This window comes from Fusarium subglutinans (assembly GCF_013396075.1).
Source record: "Fusarium subglutinans strain NRRL 66333 chromosome Unknown NRRL66333_c0000068, whole genome shotgun sequence".
NCBI classification, from domain to species: domain Eukaryota; kingdom Fungi; phylum Ascomycota; class Sordariomycetes; order Hypocreales; family Nectriaceae; genus Fusarium; species Fusarium subglutinans.
This window is the reverse complement of record NW_023502131.1, coordinates 64,270-82,026: the sequence shown is the minus strand read 5'-3', so window position 1 is coordinate 82,026 and position 17,757 is coordinate 64,270. Positions and strand designations below refer to the sequence as shown.

The window sequence follows — 17,757 nt, the reverse complement described above, 5'->3', positions numbered from 1 at the left end:
CTCAGCGACTCTGAGCTTATGAGCTTGCATGATATAACGGTGGCAGCGTTACAAAATGTCATCAAAGAAGTACGGCTCTTTGCCAGGTAATTCAAGTGATCGTAGATCAACAGATACTGTACCTAAGTTGATAGAGAATCCACATCAAAGCCTGATGTCACAATGGAAGCTATGAATCTCCAGGCATCATGGGTAATATTGGTGACCTGGTCTAGGTACTCCACATCGTCTTATGTACCATTTCATTATATGCACGAAGCGATGAACTAAAAGGATAATCACATGCCCTACCAATACCAACGACCTGAGAGAAATACCATGAATAGAAATCCAGGACTTGAAGCCACAGCCTGAAAATCTCCAATTCGAACGCTATCATTACCCTCGTCGCCACCGTGATACTGTCATGGCAACTACGAATGCGAATGACCTCGAATCTGGGGTTGACTCAGCCATCCAACACTAGCTTCACCCATGCTGGTCATCTTGACCAGCAATTCCATGTCGCACCTCGCTCAGGAATGATGACGCCCCCTCATGGCTCAGATATTGGCCAAGCCTTAAACTTACCCTCCCAGCCCTTCAATCTCTCACTCTGCCCGCCCCTCCATCAACACCCACTGAAGTTCTTATGTATCTTATACCGGCGGCTTAGGTAGGCAGCCCACCATCTCAATGTTCTAGCTGTGTCAGGAACAAATCGTCCATAAGCATCTGGTCATGTCTCTTTCAACACTGCTAGTCTTCGAACACTCGAACTAATCCCAAGCCTCTTTGGTCCTTCTGTGACTTGGAGCATCAGGTTAAAGCCGGCTGACCTGGTCACGTCAACCAATAGTCTAGCTCGTCTCTTGGCTTCTTCCACGACAGCATCATCGGAGCATAAAGGTATCATTATCCTCCAGGGGTCTATAAGCCACCACGAGTGACCTCTGAAACGATTCTTGTTAGCGTTGCAATCCGTGCACGTTCACATCAGGGATTCCCTATTCTGGGGCAGTGGCAATCCATGATTATAAGGATGCCACAACAGTATTACAAGAGGACAACTATAAGCACCAAGGATTTGAACAGATCAAAAATATCATGTATTACAACAATCTCCAATTCTTCAGCATGGCTGCCTCAGATCACATAACCTTCAAGCCAAGTGAAGTCTTTTTTTCTTCCAACCGTACCATAAAATCAAAAATGCATATGGGTAAATGCCCTTGACCTTCCAACGCCATGTCCAGACTCCTACGTGAAAGCAAAAAACAGTACATGTTCAATCTCATTTCGAATGAGAATAACAGGCATTCTTTATATGAAACCCTTTCTCTATCAGAAGCCACTGAAAGATGTGATATCTCTAGAACAAGGGCGAGAGAAACATGCAAGCTCCAGAGAGGAGAAGCAGCCATGAAAAGTAAAGATGAGTTCCTATACTCAAACAAATGCAGATGCGTCATCTGCCCAGAACGCCGCCTCGCTATGCTCCATGATATCGTTGCAAATGCCAATAAAAGTAAAATACGAAGTGGTCGAGCTTGAATCTTCAGACTCAGCTCAAGAAAAGAATTGAATCATACCGAGGAGTCCAGCATGCTCCCACAGTAGAGAGGGTATATGGGTATCATATGGATGTCGTCTTCCAAGTCTAACTTTGCTGGTATCGAATCTTCGATTTCAGCCCAAGGTCCGACCACTATGTATGGCTTGAGCCTGAGGGGCGTGGATAGGAGTATGTGCTGTGCGCATGGCTGTATTGGATGGGACATTAGGCGTGGAAAAGTCTGCTGGGCGGCTGGTAGTCCATGTCTCTTCGCTCAAGACAGAAAGGTAGCTATTGCCGACAGTATTCCGCAAGGCCTCAATCTTCTGACGGTATATTTCACCACCGGCATCCCAGTCTTGGGGTTCCCTCCAAGTGGAAACATCATCGTTAGATGAGTAAGCAGCTGGGATGTCGGTGAAGATGTTGGTGTCAACTCGTGGTACTTCAGGTGAGCTGACAACTTGCGAGTCGGTCGATAATGTGGGTGGCGACAAAACCTGGCCTTCAGGTTGCTGGGATATCCGGTAGTTTCCGTCATTAGTGAGCGGAGACTTGGGCTGCTTGCCAGCCGGCTTCGCTACTTGAACCTCAACTGGGTTCGGGAAGGATGGGGTATCAGAAGTGGCCAAATCCACGATTCGCCTCTTTGGAGTCTTTCGCCGGCGTGTCGAGCTTGTGTTGATTTCACTCATGACGGCCTTAGGCGTAGGCCGTTCCTTTCGGAGGACAGCTGGCTCTTTGGGAGGGTTGAAAATGATGGCAGGCTTGCTGACATCGACAGTAGGCACCTCAGGGACCTGTGGCTTGACGACGGGGATGGAATCCGGGATAGGGGGGCGGTCAACCAGTGATCGTCTTTCAACGTAACTTGGACCACTGCCATCAATAATCACATCGTCAGTGTAACCTGGAGCTTTGCGGAAGAGGTTAAAGATGGTGATGCGATAATCCTTATGGGTACGGGTGAAGGGATTGCCCTCAACCCAGATCTCGTGGATATCGGGGATCCCTGTCAATCTCGCCAGTTCCATTGGGTCGACTAGACGGTTATCTCTCAAATCGAGTCTCTCAAGAGGAACCAACTTCTCAACGCCAGCAAGGCTCTGGAGCCTGTTTGCTCGAAGGTTGAGAGCTGTGATGGCAGGAAGAGGGTTGCGGGTCAAGGACTGGAGAGAGTCGATCATACAGTGAGACAAGTTTAGAGCTCTTAGCGCGGTTAGGGTAGCCAGACTGTCTGGGACCTGGCTGAAGAGGTTGGAGGAAATATCCAGAGAGTAAAGTGTGTTGGATAGGGGCGCCAGACTATTTTGCGGTATGGAGGTCATGGAATTGTCAGCCAGACTCAAATGTCGCAAAAAGCGCCACTTTGAAGTGGGGAGGACGCCCATAGCAAGTAAGTTACCAGAGCTACCTCGAGAATGGTGATGCCCAGTCCAAGAATCGGAAAGGCTGGAATGAGAACTACCAGATCCGGATCGCCTCATGCGATGATGGTTACCTCGAACAGGATGCGATTGCGTTCGAGAGCTGGTAGGGCGCGGAGGTGAGTTGCTCCTGGGACGAGAAGACTTGTGCACGGTTTGTGGGGTGTCATCTTGCTCGTCATCCTTGCTCAGAGACTGCCTACGGCTGCTCTCCTCGATAGCATGTTCGCTTGGGGTCAACGAACCGATCCGCATGTCGACGTGTGCACCAGGAGAGCTTGGAGCAGACACGGCTCGGTGCAGCTCGGGGTGAGCAATATTACGACGAGGACTGCCACTACCAGTCCAGACTGAAGTGGGCGAGGACTGGGACTTGGAGACTCGTCGACGACGTTTGTCCATATCATCCAAGACAATGTCAATCAAGATGTCTGCGGGGTCCTCAATACCGGCACGTTTAAGAGTAAGAGAACGCAACTGATCAGCTAGACGATCCCAGCCAAAGAATTGTCGGAAGTCGATGCTGCTAATTTCGAGAGCCTGCAGGTTCTTGAAAACGTATAGGGGTACAGCTGAATCAAATGGAAACTCTTCATAACCACGAATCAGGCGGGCACGCCAATCCGGAGCCAATCTCAGGCAAGGAATCTTGGTAAAAGCAGAATAGAGGTATTTCATGTCAGCTTCCAGAGCGGCTTTTTGGCGTTCGGTCCGGGCAGCGGATATGCTGGCTCCAATACCAAAACTCGACCATAATGCAGACATGCCCGACATGACACTTCGTATACTCGAGACAGAGTGTATTGAATCAATATCCGAGCCTTTGCTTCTCGATCGCTGGGTATTACTGAGGAAAGAGACATAGTTGGCAGAAGATGAACTGTCGTGGAGGTTTTCGAGCCGGACTTTCATAGGACCGACATTGATGCCGAGTTCTTCGAAGCGGGAGAGTAGGTAAAATAGGTGATGAGGCGTGAGAGCCAATTTTACAGATTTGGCATTATGTGATGTAAAGTTGAGGGTTCCGAGCGACAATGCAGCTGCGAGCGAACTCGATGTGGAAGCGGAGGTAGATGGTCGTTCGGGAAGCGAAGTGGAAGTTTGGGATAGGAGGGTCGCTGAGCCTGTACTCTGAGATGGCTTATGACGGACTTGGCGTCGTAGTTGAAGAGCGTTGGCCAAAGCCTTCTCGTGCGTCCGAACATAGCCGGCAAGTTGCTATCATTACCGGTCAGTAAACGTGATCAACAAAGAATGCTAAACATGCTGATAGCCCACCTTTATGAACAGTTCTCCGTCTTCTGAATCCATGATTATTGCCCACAACACATGAAAGGGGATTCGACCCGAGAAGGATAAGGATATGTGATTCGAAGGGCGAAGGAGTGAAATCAGCAATGCCAAATGGGAAAGGCACCGCTTCTATTATATCGAGGGATTGTAATGTCGACCTATTTCACGAATGAGTTAGTGGCTTGTCAAGCTTGTAATGTTGGCCAAGTACAAAATGCAAAGCAGATGCGAGGCGAATGGAACCAAATGCCTGTCTTCCTCGAGCACTCGAAGTGAAATGTAAGGGATCGGGAAGACAACTGCCAGTGGCGTAAAGGAATGAAGTTTGTGTTTAGCATGAAGGCCAAATGATAATTGAGCACAGCCGCGTTCTTCACTCGTCGTAGGTAGCAATGCTAGGCGTGATCACTGTCGCAGTCTGGATGGTCACACGCATTTGAGAAATCGCTAGTGGCAGTAATCACGCAATGAGGCGGGAGATGACGGCCAGTGGAGCGATTATAGAATCGATTTGGATGAAGACACAAGAGTTTTGTCGGTAAATTGTAGCGAGGCACTAGAACGCGCGGGTCGATGTAGATGCAAGCGTGCAGAAGGGGCCAAACGGGTGCAAGGTTCCATACAAATATGAATGGAGTGACGGTTGTCTCAGGCAGTTGCAGTCGGGGTGATGCAGAGGAAGATAGGCAACCACGACGCATTTTCATCACCGTCACGTTTTCCACTCCATCACTGTCGCAGAACAGCAGGAGAATGCAAACGCAAATGAACGCTGAGCGAAATCAAGATGCAGATATCGGCACAATGGGAATGCGATCAAAAATAAAAAACCGGCACAGAAGCATCATGTACTCACCTCGTTTGATGTAGGAGAACCGGCCGCAAGCACAGCAGCAGCAGTTGAAATGGAATTCGGCGACCCAAAGACACGGGGTGATTATTACGACTCGAGATATCCGAGTGCGAGTCCGATAACCTTCGAGGATTCGAAGGACCGACGGAATGGTCGAGGTTGTAGAGGAAGGAAGTCGACGTGAACCCAAGAAAGTAAGAGGAGAAGCAGACGAAGGGGAGTCTAAGAACTAAGTACCTTGTAAGTGTGAAGTGTGGGTGCTGTGAAGAGACCCATAGAAACTAACAACAGGGGGGTATCAGATGGGAATCTCGTCCTCACGACCTCACCCGCCCGCTGTTTTTCGTTGCCAATTGAACGGAGCCGGGTTTTCAATTTCCATCACAACGGGAGGCTCACGCTCACCTCACCTCACAGGTTCACTCTCGATAGCGTTAATAGCGGAGCGGATGGACATGCTAGGTACGCTACGTACAACATACAGCGGGCAGCACAGCACACCCTTCCTCCACCCCCACCCCAGGAGTCAGGACACCCTCTCGCAGAATGGGTTTGTCCTCTAACCACCCTGGTCGGTACCCTGGCTGGCTCGTACGGCGGCTGACTGGTTCAAGGGGCGCAAGTATCCTATACATTGCGACCTCTCTGGTTGATGTGGACCATTGAGGTGGACCCTTGAACGGATCTTCTGCAACTTATCCCAGCGAGGGTCCAGCCCGGCGACGAGGGATTCACATTCAGCAAAGAATCGCCCAGTAGCAGTTTCTGAAATGTTTCCAACATGCAGCGCTCTGGAACCTTGATCTCTTGCAGATTCATCGAGGGAATGCATTCTTCACAGGTATGGTCGCAGCACGCGCTGGCAGGTGAGGTCATTAGCGATCGATCTTGTGCATTGAAGTCTACGGGTACGGCAGTGGTTGAAATGGAGAAATTAATACCGGTTGCAGTGAGAACGACGATAACGACATCGACTAAAAAACGGCCGTGGCTTTCCTCTGCAACACCTTGCTTATTTAGCTTCCCTCGCGTCAATCTTCACTCACCGTCCGTCCCTTTGGGGCCTTTCGCCTGTCTATAATGGTCTTTTCAGCCAATCCGTTCCCTGTGCCACCACATATCAACTTCATCACTTTTCTCCTCAGGAATTTTGCGCTCACTGACCTCAACTCCGCATATTCGCCTCCTTCGTACTTGACAGGCTTTGTCGCCAAAGTCGGTCAGGCTGAAAGACTCGTAGTATCATAGCCGACTTCACAGGCATCAAATGACAGCATGTCTAATCTTCAACAATGCGAGACTGGCCTCAGGTTTGACTCAATCCCGCCACCTTCGTATCTGGGGGTTCGTGTTAAGAAAAGCTGAGCAAGACATCATTGAAGCCTCCCTCATCAGGCTCATCTGATATCTTACTCTAGCTGAGTTCAAGGAGTGGCTGAAGAGCATGGCTGGACAAGGACTGTCAGGTTGATGTTGTACCGGGCACGCCGCGAGCTCATGATATCTTGTGGTGAATGACAGAAGACAGCATGCATCACCGAGTCGCGCCGCCAAGTCCTCGGAGGTCTTAGTGGGGTTATCGTTGGTGGGGGTGCTTGGCGTTTGACCAGGATAAGGGAGGACATGGCTAGAGGCACAGGGACTCGGACGAGTCACAAGCGAGAATCCGAGTGCTGCGCTTGAGATTGGTGATAACCGTTCTGCTGAAATAACCATTTCAGCGATAGTCGCAAGCCGCTTAATTCCTTTAGGGGAGGCTAGGAACGTTGCAGTATCGGGACTCCAGTCCCTGATGGGCTCTTAGTGCTGGACCTTCATTTCCAGCAGCCTGCCCGGACCAGTCCAGGCTTGAATCCCTTCAGCGGTAAACAAACCACCACGATGATAATATTACGACGATATAGGAGGGACGGACACTGGCCAGCACGGTCAGGATAAAGATCGAGTACGTGCGCGAGCATCAGCCACTGCTTGTGCCCAGCGTTCCAACCAGAGACCAATGTCTCACAGACCATGGCCATGGGCATTGACGGCCAGGCTCGTTAGCACCATGATTGTGTTGTTTTCGTTGTTTGTTTACTTATTAGCGACCGGCACGCTGTCTTCCAGCACAGCTTTATGTTCATATCGGCGGTGCCCTCAAATTGACATACAAAGTATTACCCGAGAAAAATATGAGAAATCCGCAAGATAAACAGGAACTTTGCAATACCACTGCACTTTTCGTTTTCTCTTTGCAACATGGCATCATGGTTTCTTGACAGCCGAAATTTTGGGATTCCCTGCCAGTGGAGCACCGGCATTTAATAGAGATGATACATCGAGCATCTGGAGAAGAATGACATGCAGCGCTTCATTACACTGATTCGCGTGTTTCTCTCTTGTCTGGTCGATAACGGCCCGGATGTGATACGAGACATTGCACATCATGTTAAAATATCGCCATGTCTGCCGGGCTCTTTAATAAGCGAAGGTTCCGATATCGATATATGTATACGGGGTCGCTGTTGCGACAAGGAAGCAATATTATATTACTGGTGAATATGTCTTTTACATTACTGCTGTGAATGCATACAAAGGAACAACATATGGTTCATAATAATATTAAATGGACATCGCAATGACTAGCCAATCGTTCAGAATGCTGTCAACTTCAAACACCGGAATACCACCATGATCAACCACCCACACCACCAAGCGACTCGACCATTCCATGGCTTCATAATTTCTTGATTCAGTAGTTATCAGCAGCACTATCACACGCAACATTAACACCGAACCCACCTGCAACCCAACGCATCACGGTCAGATGGCTGTCACGACTATGGATGGCACATCTAAGACACGGCCGTCACGCAGCACAGCTATTCGCTGCCACGAGACCTCGGACTACATTCTGGACAGTTCCCTCAATATCTTATGCTTCTCCCACGCGCTTCTCCGTCAGGAGGTTTAAGCATGCGGAAACGAAGGCTTTCTCTGCCAGCACGGTTCCCCTTTCGTAAAAGCACCCCCTTGCTTCTCTTCATTTGCGGTTGATCTGTCGAGGTTCTGGTCATGGTCCATCACGACTACCAGGTATCCTCGCCTCTGTATCTCTGCTGCGCCTTTGAAGCTTGCGGAGCCTCTGGACATTTCATATTCTCTTGGCGTTTTCGCTGAGGTTATGTCATACCTCCACTAAAACCCATTAACATTATTCTCTGATTGGGAATCGAATGGCATCTTGCTTGAAGGGACCTTGTCGAAGTTCCACTCCCGATGTTAGGTAGCGGATACTTGAAGCCTGCAGGCTGTTGAGCTAGCTCTCTTTATCCCTGCATATTAGTGGATGCTCATCCCGCTCCGCTGAACCATTTCAAAATGCTCAAACTCACGATGATCTTTAAACAATCTCAACAGTTGCCAAGACAAATTTAAAGCCAACGAGCACCACCGTAACTACAATAAAAGAGGTTGTCAGTGTTATATCATCGCTACGTCGGCTTTCTTCTTGTCGTGTTAGTTTGCTAGAAACCTCATAATACCAGGCCGATCTCTTTCATCTTCGCTGTCTGTATTACTTTGTTGGGCATACCCGTCAGTGGTAGATACCCTACGATGTCAGAGACTGGAACAAATATGGTGTTGTTACGCAAGAAACGCAAGCCAAGGCTCTGTGGAACTTCGGCGGCATGGCTGTGTTTGCTACTCCGTAAGACGCCAGTAAATCCTGTGCCGCTTACAAGAGTCGTGACGCGGTCCGTAACAACAGGCACTGGTCGAATATTGAATATTAACAAAAACAGCCGAAAGGGACTCAAATAAGACCACGAAACAGCTATGCCCATCTCGAGGCTCAGATATCCTGATGATAGCTCTGATGAGTCTGTGGCCAGAGAAAAGGTCTAGACCATTGAAACCCCAGTCAACATCCGTCTTCCTGCCCAATTCGGCAACATGTCTTGGGCGGGCATAATACGTTTGACATAAGCCGCTGCTGCAGGAGAATACCTAAGTACCTATCCTTCTGCAGTCATGGTCACAGACGGTGTTTGAGCAGGATGCAGCCATCAAATGCAGCTCAGATGGCCATGCTTGGTCATGTTTTCGAGACAAATCGTGAGGTATGTATGTATTCGTACCAAACCCCAATCTACATGCCGAGATCTCCACGCTTTTCGGAGATGTTCCTCTCTTTCTGGCAGGAAGATCCAGTAACACCCAAACAAGGGTTCAGCGTCTAAGAGCTAGGATATCCTTATCGTGCACTGACCATGATCTTGGTGTAGCCATCTATATACTGTTGGTCCGAGTCATGTTGTCTCAAATTTGCTTTTTCCGATGATAGACATTCTTGAGGAACCATGTTCCATAGTTACAGCCTCAGTCTGGGGAAACAGTTTAAACTGTGAGTCAGCTATAAATTCCTTATATCACGTCTCATGCCACGTTCCAGATTTAAGCTCTTGGACGCGGCCTAGTGAAGCTAGTGTCCTTGGAAGCAGACAAAAAGGCAATGAATGCACAGCCCTTGAATTATCTCACTCACTCACTCCCTCCTAGAACCCAGCAGCAGTTCACACTGGTTTCATGTTGTTTGCTCTGTCACGACTCGCTCATACCCTTAAGGGATCAACAAGCGAAACATATGCTCCATTATAGTATGAATATCGCCCCTCGAACTTGTTTATGTTGAACACACGCCACTATGGAGACTGGAGACGATCTACTCAAATGCTAGCGGACAGAAGATCTTACTTAGAGAGTGTGTTAGAGACACATACATCATTCTTCTGGCAAATAACAGAAGTTTCTGTCCCTCCAGTGTGCCTCATCAATTAGATGGTGCTCTTTGCCATGTAATTGGATCGGCGACTTTGCACCCTCATCTCGTCTGACTCTTTGCGCTACCGGCGGATATTCTAGAAATCAAGGGATGGCAGCCAACCAATGATGGAAAAGAGACCACCATGCCCAGATTGAAACAGAGAGCACATGATGCACAATCTCGCATTCTTCACTCTTGATTTGGGGTGGAAGAGTGGCAGCTCGGTCGATGACCGTGCTAAAACGATCGATACTTCTTCCTTCGCCCATCATATTCTCTCACCGCTGCTCTACCCCCACGACTTCTAGGGTCAAATGTCCATCACCCCAGAGTTCAAAGATGACATACATGACGCCAGAAGAACGATATTTCAAATATTGGTGGTACATTGAGTGTGTTCTGCAGAGGCCTCACGTTAGTTTGGCGGCAAAGATGAGTTGCATCTTCTATGTTCCTTTCATATTCTATACATAAGCTGCATGGGGTTGCAATTTCAGCGACATCGCCTGAATAGATGAAGCCTCCGGCACATGCCATCACATCCAGTCACACACTGAGTTCCCCTCTGTACAAGCATGTATGTAAGAACGTCTGCACAATACCCCTCGATCTGGTGGGGAATTGTCCAATCTCCTTTAACGACATGCCACCTTTGCATCTCAAGGGAAGGGCCCCGGCTTCAATGACGAAAGGCTTGCCGTCCACCGAATGATAGAACATTTCTTGATGGAGATCTAGCATTTACAGAAGCAAGTAGTGGGTAAGTTGGTGCTTATACATGCAATTATCCCAGGTTCTAGCTACTGAGACTACTCGAGTATCTTTTGCTCTGAGCCGCCCCGCCGACGTGGTAGCCTGTATACATATCATGACTTTGGTCCATCTTTTTTCGGTTCCGTCAGAGGTTCAGTAGGGGGGATGATTGCGTGTGACCATGTTTCACCAGCGCCTGGAACAAACATCTAAATGGATAGTATAGCGACCCGTAACTGGAAGACAAAGAAGATGGGCGGCGAGCATGTTACATTTAGTGCGGGTCACTGTCGTCGAAGACTATGGTACGGCGGCTTTCTGGTATCGAACCAAGGCATGCGTATACATAGTTTGTGCAACGAGAGGTAACCATCAACCTTTATCGACGTTAGTTAATCCAAGTCGGTTGTCCGCGACTTATCCCGAGTTACAAAACCGAGCGAGTATCGGATATGGAGTTACGGCATCGAGATGTTGAGTGTACAATACATACATACTATACCGCTTACACCAAGCTTTTGACTCGAGAAGATGGATGGCACGGCCCTTCTGTGGCTCCTTTAGTTCACGGATTCTCATATTAGTCAAAACTGTCAGACGTTTGGTGGCGGGCACCAATGGACCCTTCATGAAGAGGACAAAGCCTCCAAGTTGGAGTCCAGATTTGGGGTTGATCTTCATCTCGACAGAAAAAAAGTTTCCAAGATTATCGCCCGCATCATTCAACGCGCTAATAAGGAACAAGGGTCCCCCTCGTCTCGTTCGTTCTGCATCTGATGCCAGCAGTGGGACGCTTCAACCTCACCGTAACCCACATCCAAGCTAAGCCAACCAGCGAGCCCTTGGCCGTATGACGTCAAGCAGATGCTGTTGACAAGCATGGATGGATGCTGATTTTGGGCTGATGCATCGGCAGTTAGACGTCGGCTGTATTCTTCAGGGTCCAGAGCGAGGATTAAGAGCGTCAGTGCAACTCGAACTCTAACGTTAACTCGCACTCCCTGATACCTAGTAGATCGGACCCTGATATACAGGGGATCGGCTGCTGATCTCACGGTCTAGCAGTGTCATGAAACATCGTCTTATCCAAAGACAAGATGCGCGACGGAAATTGGTATGGCATGATGTACGGTCAAAATCGAGTGATATTCATCGCCTGCTGAACTTTGAAAACCACCTAGACAAAGCAATTACCGTATGTAAAGGAATTACCCCGCCAGGCCCCCCACCTGCGCACGTCGGTGGATCTCGAATATTGTGTATCTGGCGCTTGTGGCTTTGTCAAGGATAGCCTCGTTTCTATCAAAGCTGAGGCTGGCTGACCGCTTACAACGAGATTGGACGACATTGATTTTTAGGGGTGAGATTCTCTTCTTTTTCCAAGTTTCTGAAGACCCACGGGGAATGTTCTAACTCCACGATATTCTCGAAACTGGGTTGTATTCGATCCTCTCAGGCCCATAGTCCCTCTTCCAAGTCGCTTGTCTATGCTGTGCATACGCGCCTAGACTACCTGCAATGTCCGAGTTGATGTCAATTCTATCTAGAAATACACACCAAAGATCGCAAATGGCCCATGAGCTATGTGCCAACTATCTTCTTGTGGGGGTATTTGACAGGCAGACGTCAGTGCTGGCGTCAAGTTTGAGGCGATCTCTGGTGGTCAAGTTCCTTGTATTTAGAAACATTTGCATATCGACTTCAACTAGCATACCCTTTCCGGCGGTGTCTGATCGAGGTTCATGGCAAGTCGATTTACAAGTCCCGGATATCACGAGGGAAGACAGATATTAGAATGTCACTCGCTTACAAGGAGTGTTCCATGGATCTTCAAAACTGCGCGTGGATATCTTCAGATCTCATGTTCTGCACATCGTCCTCCAGGACAGTGTCTTGTATTATCTACTTGGTTTCTAAATCGGTAGGTACCTACACCTGTAACTGTGGATATGTGATAATGCAATCAGCCTCGAACGTACGTGTTGTGTTCTTGTCCACCTCGGTCTTAGCCGGCGTAGTGTCATATTGAGCGATTTGTATATGGCAACACCTTGTAGTGACTAGGAACGTTGCTTTCTTGCAACAGTCCCGCTTGGTTGAGCAGCTTGGAGCTTGTGTGCCTGACAGATCGGTCGATTTTATCACGAGGTGCGAACATTTCTCTTTTCACGAGTATTCTAGCTGGCCAAACTTACTGGCTTCCATCGTGATCCTATGATCTCTGAGGTTGAGATACTGAACTATCATACAGTACTATGGTATGCTCGGCCCACAAATCATATGTGCTTCATAGATATTGTATACAATAAAAGTACAGGCTAATGAGACACACCAAATCCTTGAATAAGACTTGATGGATTTTGGTTGAGATCTTTCGCCGTGATCCTCCAGGGTAGGCGGCTCATGACTTGATATCCACGAGCTTCTCTAACGTCCTGAAGCCGTCATGAGCAAAGCCCTTGGTCACGTCCACCTTGTAGTTTTTGCCGTCAACTATGATGAAACCAAAGCCCATATCAGTCCACGCAGATTTGACACCGTTAAACATGGCTGCCAGGGTTCGACCCATTCTTCGGAAAGGCATTGTGAAGATGTGCTGCATGTCGAACTCATGTAAGGCCTTTTGTTGCTCTTTCGCCTTCGCCTCCAACTGCACGCGCCTCAATTGAGGCACATACTCGTCTGGTAGCGAGAAGCGCGTCTTGAGAGCAATATTGCTGACTGGAGCGACAATGACCTTGGGTTTGAGAAATGGGACCATTCTCTTGACAGTGATTTCCAACTGCAATGGTGTGGTGGGAGCGATCTTAGATGCCTGGTAAGGAAGAACGCGGATCTGTCCGACGATGTTTGGAGTTTTTGCGATCATGAATGTTCCCATGGAAGCGAGTAGGAGATATGCTGTTCCGAACACAATGCCGATCCATTGCGGTACACCTTCAGGCTGCTTTACCACCAAATGAGTAGTAGATCCTGTCCAAGCAAGTAAGAATAGCCCACTCGACCAGCAGCCAAAGTAAAACCAAAAATGTGAGGGACCTTCGTAGAGGACGGTTGGGGTTGGTTTTGAAGCGAGACTCTTGATGAAGGCGTATTTACTAGGTGCCATTTGGGCGGCTGAAGCCGCAGCAGCAGCCCTTGAGGCCGTAGGAGTTCGAGCGGATTTCGCAACAGGCCCAGCAAATCGGAGAATAGAGGTGCTGAAGAAACGGGATCGGAGGAGGACGGACTCGGCACGAGGTGCTAGGAGGGGCCTGAGGCCAGGGAGGCAGAAGCCCCTTGCGAGGCCAGCCATTGCGGAAATTGAGCTCCTCGGAGGTGAACTTGAGAGAGAAGAGACACCTAGAAGTCTCACGGACGGTAGGAATACTTGGGGTTGTTCGGTGGTACCATCCAGTTGATATTGCTAAATGATAGTGGGCTGAATTATCAGAAATGAAGCTATTTGGAAATTCTTATCGGCAATAAACCGGCAATAGTCAGTTCCCGATCGGACAACTTTTCGCCGCAACCCGAGGAGATAGCCAAATTCAACGGTTGAGATGAGCTTGATCATGGCATGAGCTTTGAGAAGATCAAACATGTGAAGGAAGTATTTACTCAAAGTAAATAATAAGCTTCTTGAGTTTGAACATTTGTTATTAGTCTTTATTCGTCTCCTGCGATCGTAGTAAAGAAGAAACATTAAAGCTCATGTATAAGTCGCGCCAAAAATTTCCAAACCGTTGGACCCACTAATAAGGATATCTCAACAGCTCAATCCCTCAACACCCCGAGGTCGCTCTTACGTGCACCGAAAATCTCCCTCAACCGCCTCATCTCGACTTCTTCACCCTCAATTGAGCTGTGCAATGGCCTCTCTTACAGCAGCATGCAGGGCATCTGCCCGAGCTGTTACTGCTCGGTCTTCTGTTGCTCGTGGTACGTTCTGCCCATTTCCCGATGTTGAAAAAGCCCCTCGGACCCTTTTGTCGCGCACCGACTAACACATCATCTTCTGCTGTAGGCTTCACCACCTCGACGCGATGTCTCGCCGCTCAGAACTTCACCATGCCCGCCCTCTCGCCCACTATGACCGAAGGTAACATTGCTACATGGAAGGTCAAGGAAGGAGAGGCTTTCAGTGCCGGTGACGTGCTGCTCGAGATCGAGACCGACAAGGCCAGCATGGATGTTGAGGCTCAGGACGATGGTATCATGGTCAAGATCATGGCTGGTGATGGAAGTAAGGCTGTTCAGGTTGGAACACGCATTGGTGTCATTGCTGAGGCCGGCGATGATATCAACTCCCTCGAGATTCCCGCCGACGAGCAGTCCAAGGAGCAACCGAAGGAACAGTCCAGCGCCCAGGCCCCTAAGGAGAGCACCGCCCCCTCCGAGTCGAACCCCGTTGAGAAGAAGAGCGCAAAGCCTACTGGCAACGATACCTACGAACACAAGTACCCCTTGCTGCCCTCAGTTGGACATCTGATCAAGGAGAAGGGCATCAGTGAGGCTGACCTCAAGAAGATCAAGGGCACTGGTCCTCACGGCCGATTGCTCAAGGGTGATATCCTTGCCTACCTTGGCAGCATCAACCCCGAGACTCCCGCTGCCAACGAGGTCAACTTCAACAACCTGTTCCACCTCGACCTCAGCAATATCAAGGTGGCTACCAAGCCTGCTCCTCCTTCTAAGCCTGTGGAGGAGGCTAAGGCTGAGGCTCCTAAGGCCCCCGTGGTTGAGAACCTCGAAGTTTCCATCCCCATTACTTTGTCCAAGGTCGTTGAGGTCCAGAAACGGATTCACGAGACCCTCGGTGTCTTCCTGCCCATCTCGACCTTTGTCGGCCGCGCTGCTGAGGTTGCCAACGACGACCTCCCTCCTACCAAGCGTACCCCTACCGCCAACGAGCTTTTTGACCAGATTCTCGGCCTCGATAAGATCAAGGCTGCTAAGGGTTCTCGCGGCGTCTACCTACCCCAGATCTCTGCTGTCCCTCCCACCTCCCTACTCACACCTCTCTCCCCCGCCCGAAAGCAGACTGACATTATTGACATCCTCGCCGCGCCGAAGAAGTCTGCTCCCAAGCCTGCTGCCATCCAGACCGTCCCTGGTCTCTCCAGCGGCGCCAATGTCTTTACTCTTGTGGTCCCCAAGGCAGAGGAGGAGAGAGCACAAATCTTCCTTGAGCGTTGCAAGGTGATTCTGGAGGAGGAGCCAGGACGACTGGTGTTGTGAGCTTACGAAGATTCCCTGTAATATATCGATATTTTTGCTATAGACAATGGCTAGTAATTGCGCTTGGAACGCGCTCTTGGTATTACGCCTACGCCTTTCAGTGGTGTTTTGCCAGATAGTCAGAACAACAAATCCAATGATGAAACATGTTTGATGCCAGAACACATATCTAATAAAATAGTTCATTGTGCCATTCGGCTTTGGTATATTGTGTTTTTCATGCTGTATTGAAGAAGTCCTCTTCCTCTGCCCAGGAGGATCTTTGGCAAGTCGGTTTCCGAAGACTAAGAGTTCCATAGATAAAGAAGAGTTCGAAAATGAAACCATTAAGTACCGTCTGCCTCAAATGAGAGCCTCGTAGATAGTGACGTTAAGAGTCTTTCTATCTGTCGCCTTGATAATGTGTATCCCAGTATGACGGCATGACAATCATGTGTCCATGAGATTGTTCCCATCATTATGCTTACAAGTCCACATATACTGGGCACTCCAACAGTCTAAGGTACCTTGTTTCATACCGCTGCCATGTAGTTGTCTTCTTATTCACCATACATTCAGGAAAATCATTGTCTTTCAGCAAAGGAGTAACTATGGAGCTTCGAGATATGAGATCAGAGATGCGTGGTATTGTATACAATCATTTTCGCAATCTCTATTCATCTTGAGCTCCTTTGTAGTGAACGTATTCAAAGAAGATCCCTTCGATCTGGTCCACACCATCGGAGCATTGGATCGAACGGATGAGTAGTTCCCGTCTGCAAGGTCAAGCAAACCCACATAAGTTCCTAGACATCCTTCAATCTCTGATAATTCATCGGCGTTCGGCTGAAGGCGAGACCATGAAATTAATTCAGCTTTATTGCGGAGTTGAACGGGAAATGCCGAGATGCCAAGGCCCACCTTGGGTTGTCTACTCTGTACCTTAGATTGTGAACGCATCTCCATATGCCTGCATGTATTGGGTATATCAGTCACGTACCAACGCCAGCTAAGCTATTGTTTGTTTGGAGATGGGTCATGGCCTATAGTAGTGTCTTTCATGGAAGGGATCGTGAGGAATCGTGATCAACAATTCATGCAGGAGGATGAAACAGTCGAGTGCCTCCCTGAGAGGACTGACCTTTCCTGTCGACTTGCATTAGTGATGCCTCAACTGAAGGAAGTGGGCAAGACTAGGACTGCAATCCGTGAACTGGTTGACTAAAGTGGCTGTGGGTGTGTCTCGGGGAATAGGACAGAATCCGCGAACCCGGTCGGCGGACAAGGTTATGGTACATAGAAAGCAGCTGGAGAGTGCCGTGGCCTCAAGACGTGTTACTGTAAAAGTTACCAGTGGAGGAGGTCTCTCGATTGGCGAGAGAAAAACAAGCAAGCGGCTATCTGCAGAAGCGTGTTAATACTGGCTGGAGTTGCCCCTTCGACCGATGCTAGTGGCGATGAATGACCCCTGTTTGTTCAAACGCTTAAGCTAAGACATGGTGAGGTAAGAGAAGAGAAGAATAAGGCGGGATCGGAATGCTCATAGATGAAGATGATGTTGACATCCTTGCCAGGCTGAGCCTTGAGTTTCAATAAGGTACCTTGAGGGAGGTACTTACCTACCTACCTATGCAAGTGGATGGATGACTAAGGCGTCCCGGGCCGCATGTAAGTGAAGGAAGGCCAGTTACACAAAGCGACTTTGCCGGCAGCTAATGGTCGTCACGTGGAAGAAGCAAAGTGAGTATACGGATACCTCAGACTTCTCTCTTTCCTCTGACTGGACCAGCAACTTGAACTTCTTCACGATGAACAGCCTGGTCAGAGGGAGAAAAGACCGCTAGTCTTGTGCTCGACATAATACGAGAGAAATGACCAACCAACAGAA

At 48.9% G+C, this 17,757-nt stretch overlaps 3 protein-coding genes across 3 annotated transcripts; 1 reads left to right on the top strand and 2 right to left on the bottom strand.

Annotated features, from left to right (window-relative positions):
- Positions 1-1,668: 1,668 nt before the first annotated feature.
- On the bottom strand, positions 1,669-4,272 carry FSUBG_6515 (Leucine Rich repeat domain protein; the record flags this gene model as incomplete). The annotated part of the gene is made up of 2 exons (XM_036684722.1): positions 1,669-4,179; positions 4,240-4,272. 2 exons carry the CDS (start codon positions 4,270-4,272, stop codon positions 1,669-1,671), a joined length of 2,544 nt encoding a protein of 847 aa, XP_036537950.1.
- An 8,799-nt stretch (positions 4,273-13,071) lies between these two features.
- On the bottom strand, positions 13,072-13,965 carry FSUBG_6514 (uncharacterized protein; the record flags this gene model as incomplete). The annotated part of the gene is made up of 1 exon (XM_036684721.1): positions 13,072-13,965. One exon carries the CDS (start codon positions 13,963-13,965, stop codon positions 13,072-13,074), a length of 894 nt encoding a protein of 297 aa, XP_036537949.1.
- Positions 13,966-14,612: 647 nt separating this feature from the next.
- On the top strand, positions 14,613-15,890 carry FSUBG_6513 (pyruvate dehydrogenase complex X precursor dihydrolipoamide acetyltransferase comp; the record flags this gene model as incomplete). Its single annotated transcript, XM_036684720.1, has 1 exon — positions 14,613-15,890. The coding sequence occupies one exon, from the start codon at positions 14,613-14,615 to the stop codon at positions 15,888-15,890; it is 1,278 nt and encodes a 425-aa protein (XP_036537948.1).
- Between the last annotated feature and the right edge of the window lie 1,867 nt (positions 15,891-17,757).